General features: G+C 36.6%; 1 protein-coding gene across 1 annotated transcript; it reads right to left on the bottom strand.

Annotated features, from left to right (window-relative positions):
- Nucleotides 1-1499: 1499 nt before the first annotated feature.
- On the bottom strand, nt 1500-2214 carry LOC104121659 (uncharacterized). The gene has a single exon (XM_009633702.4). The coding sequence runs from the start codon at nt 2124-2126 to the stop codon at nt 1731-1733; it is 396 nt and encodes a 131-aa protein (XP_009631997.1). The 5' UTR covers nt 2127-2214; the 3' UTR covers nt 1500-1730.
- Between the last annotated feature and the right edge of the window lie 205 nt (nt 2215-2419).

The following is a 2419-nucleotide window of genomic DNA, read 5'->3' as shown; positions in this document are numbered from 1 at the left end:
CCTTCAGGAAACAGCAATGCCAGGAAATTGTCATTGCTGGGCTTTGGAAAGAGCATTCACCCAAAAAAGGCATAAAGGGCGATAGAAACCAAGGAGGCCGCTAAATTTTCTGTGACTGACAATACAAAACGAAAGGACTAACACAAGTAACAGTTAGATGCATGGGAAAACAAGATAGATAACGTTAAAATTTAATCACTTTCAGCACAATTTTTTCCTAGAATAACAGAAACTCAGTACATTAAGTTAATAGCAAGCTCAAGTGCCAAATCAAGCGTCTCCAAAGAATCCTTGAAATAGCAAAAGAACAGGGTCTTGTAATATGGAGATTGGCCAAATCTGTTGACAGATAGGTAATAGCAAAGACTGGAAAAACAGTTGTAAAAGTCCACTCACCAACTCATCTCTCAAAAAAACAGTGTAAAGCTATAACGATACCTAAACCTCTCTTGAGTACTTAACTACTTATAACTTATCATATATTCATATTCCTCTGTAGAAACATGAAATGGTTGCTTGTTTATTTTTCACATTCTCTACTAGGTCTACCACTGAATTCAATAGCCGATTTTATTGTTCATTCATAGACAATTCAAGAGTACCTTGGGCTCTTAAATTCTAACAATGCACGACACATAATCAAGAACTCCACCAAGGTACAAGAAAAATTGGAAATGTTTGCAGCTATCAATACTCAAAATGTTAATAATTAAGAGGATCGCACATCAGCTAGCATAGCGAGTTCATAATATGTTATCACTGAACACTCTTTTTATCCACATTTTACTTATTTAGACATACGAAAAACTCGAACGCTGATCACTCAAAAAGACACTGTAAAAGGTGTAAGGACACCAAAAAGTCCTTTGTGCACTATTAGCTTACAAAATTATTGTAAGGCAAACATGCATCACTACTTTCTCCTTCCCTATATTGCTTCCCATACTTATTCTGTTAGGCCAATTAGTTTGACAAATCACCAATTCACGAATTTCATCCTTAAAACTACAAGTTAGCAATCCAATTTCAGTTAAAGAAAATCCAAGAGTAAGCAGCACACGATAGAACACTACATGCCCTTCTTCAATACATGCAGCTACTAAATTTCCAACAATGCAAACAACGGTACAAAGAAGACACATGCAGCAACCAACACAGAAAGTCCATACTAATTGCTTAGCAGTTAGCACCCGATTTATCCACACTGAGATACTAAAGATTATAAATCCCCCAAACCAGCATAAAAGCCAAAAATTTTAGCACTTTGCAAGTTAAAAATTAACCTAAGAGTTGCAAAACAAACCACTAAAGATAAACTCCAATTCAACACTCTGCCAATCATATCAATTCTACAGAAGCAAGAACAATACGATCAAACAGCACTTAACAACAATGAGTATTACTACGCCGTGATCATTGATGTCTGACTATACGAATCCTCAATATTCATTTTATTGAACCATTCCAATGCTCAATAATAATAATAACCAAATCCAAAATTTAATAAAAGGCACTACCTTTAAACAGTAGAATATCAAAAATCAGCATAGTAATATAACATGTAATAAGCTTAGCAACATAAATATTCAACGATAACTTAAATTAAAGCAGAAAAAATGATACCCAATTCACTAAATACTCCATATTTAGCAGCAGCAACAAAAAATGGATCTTACATCCGATCCGAAACTAAAAAGACCCAAAAACACGATCCATCAAATCATACCAGATCAATCCGAAGCCTTCAACTTCTCCACGCGCTTATTCAGCTGCTCAACTTTCACAACGAGACCAGTAACAGCATACAACAACCAGTAAAAGGTTATAGCACACGCGATGAGAAGCGCGTTACGCTGAGACTTCATAATTGATTTCTGATGACGTAAGTGTTCAGATGGGGAACAAGATTCGGGCGATTCACAAGTGGGTCGGGTCTCGTATTTCCAGTAGATATCCATTAAGAGGAAGAGGCAAAAAGGTACAATTGAGAGGAACGGCTTGAGGAGATTTCGGGTCACAGAGATTAGGCCTTGTCGGAGCGGGTCAAGACCCGGGATTGTAAGGAGAAGGAGCATGATTGCTTCTGCTCCGGCAGCGTAGCCCAGAACAACCCATTCCAACGCCATTGATGTGAAAAAGCTTTGGATTTTGAGGTCAAAGTGGAAAGTGAAGAATTGAAGAAATGGAAAGTGGAAAGTGGAAATAGAAGAAATTTCATTAAGGAATAAATATATTATGGGCCTTAACTACAAAAGCCCACTCTGTGAATTGGACTGGTCTTGGTATGTACTTTCAAGATTGGCCCAATAAGGTTACTGTTTAGTATTCAGCAATGGTCCCTGTAGAAATGACACCAAGTAGCCACTTTTAACTGTGCAATTCAAAATATAGTCACAATTTATTATTATTATTATTATAA

The sequence above is a fragment of the Nicotiana tomentosiformis genome, chromosome 5 (assembly GCF_000390325.3).
Source record: "Nicotiana tomentosiformis chromosome 5, ASM39032v3, whole genome shotgun sequence".
Taxonomy (NCBI): Eukaryota; Viridiplantae; Streptophyta; class Magnoliopsida; order Solanales; family Solanaceae; genus Nicotiana; species Nicotiana tomentosiformis.
Note: the sequence above shows the minus strand (reverse complement) of the source record. Positions and strands in the feature narration are given on the sequence as shown.

Coding starts and splice junctions, on each gene's coding strand:
- LOC104121659 (XM_009633702.4), bottom strand. CDS start 2,126: ATGGCGTTGGAATGGGTTGTTCTGGGCTACGCTGCCGGAGCAGAAGCA.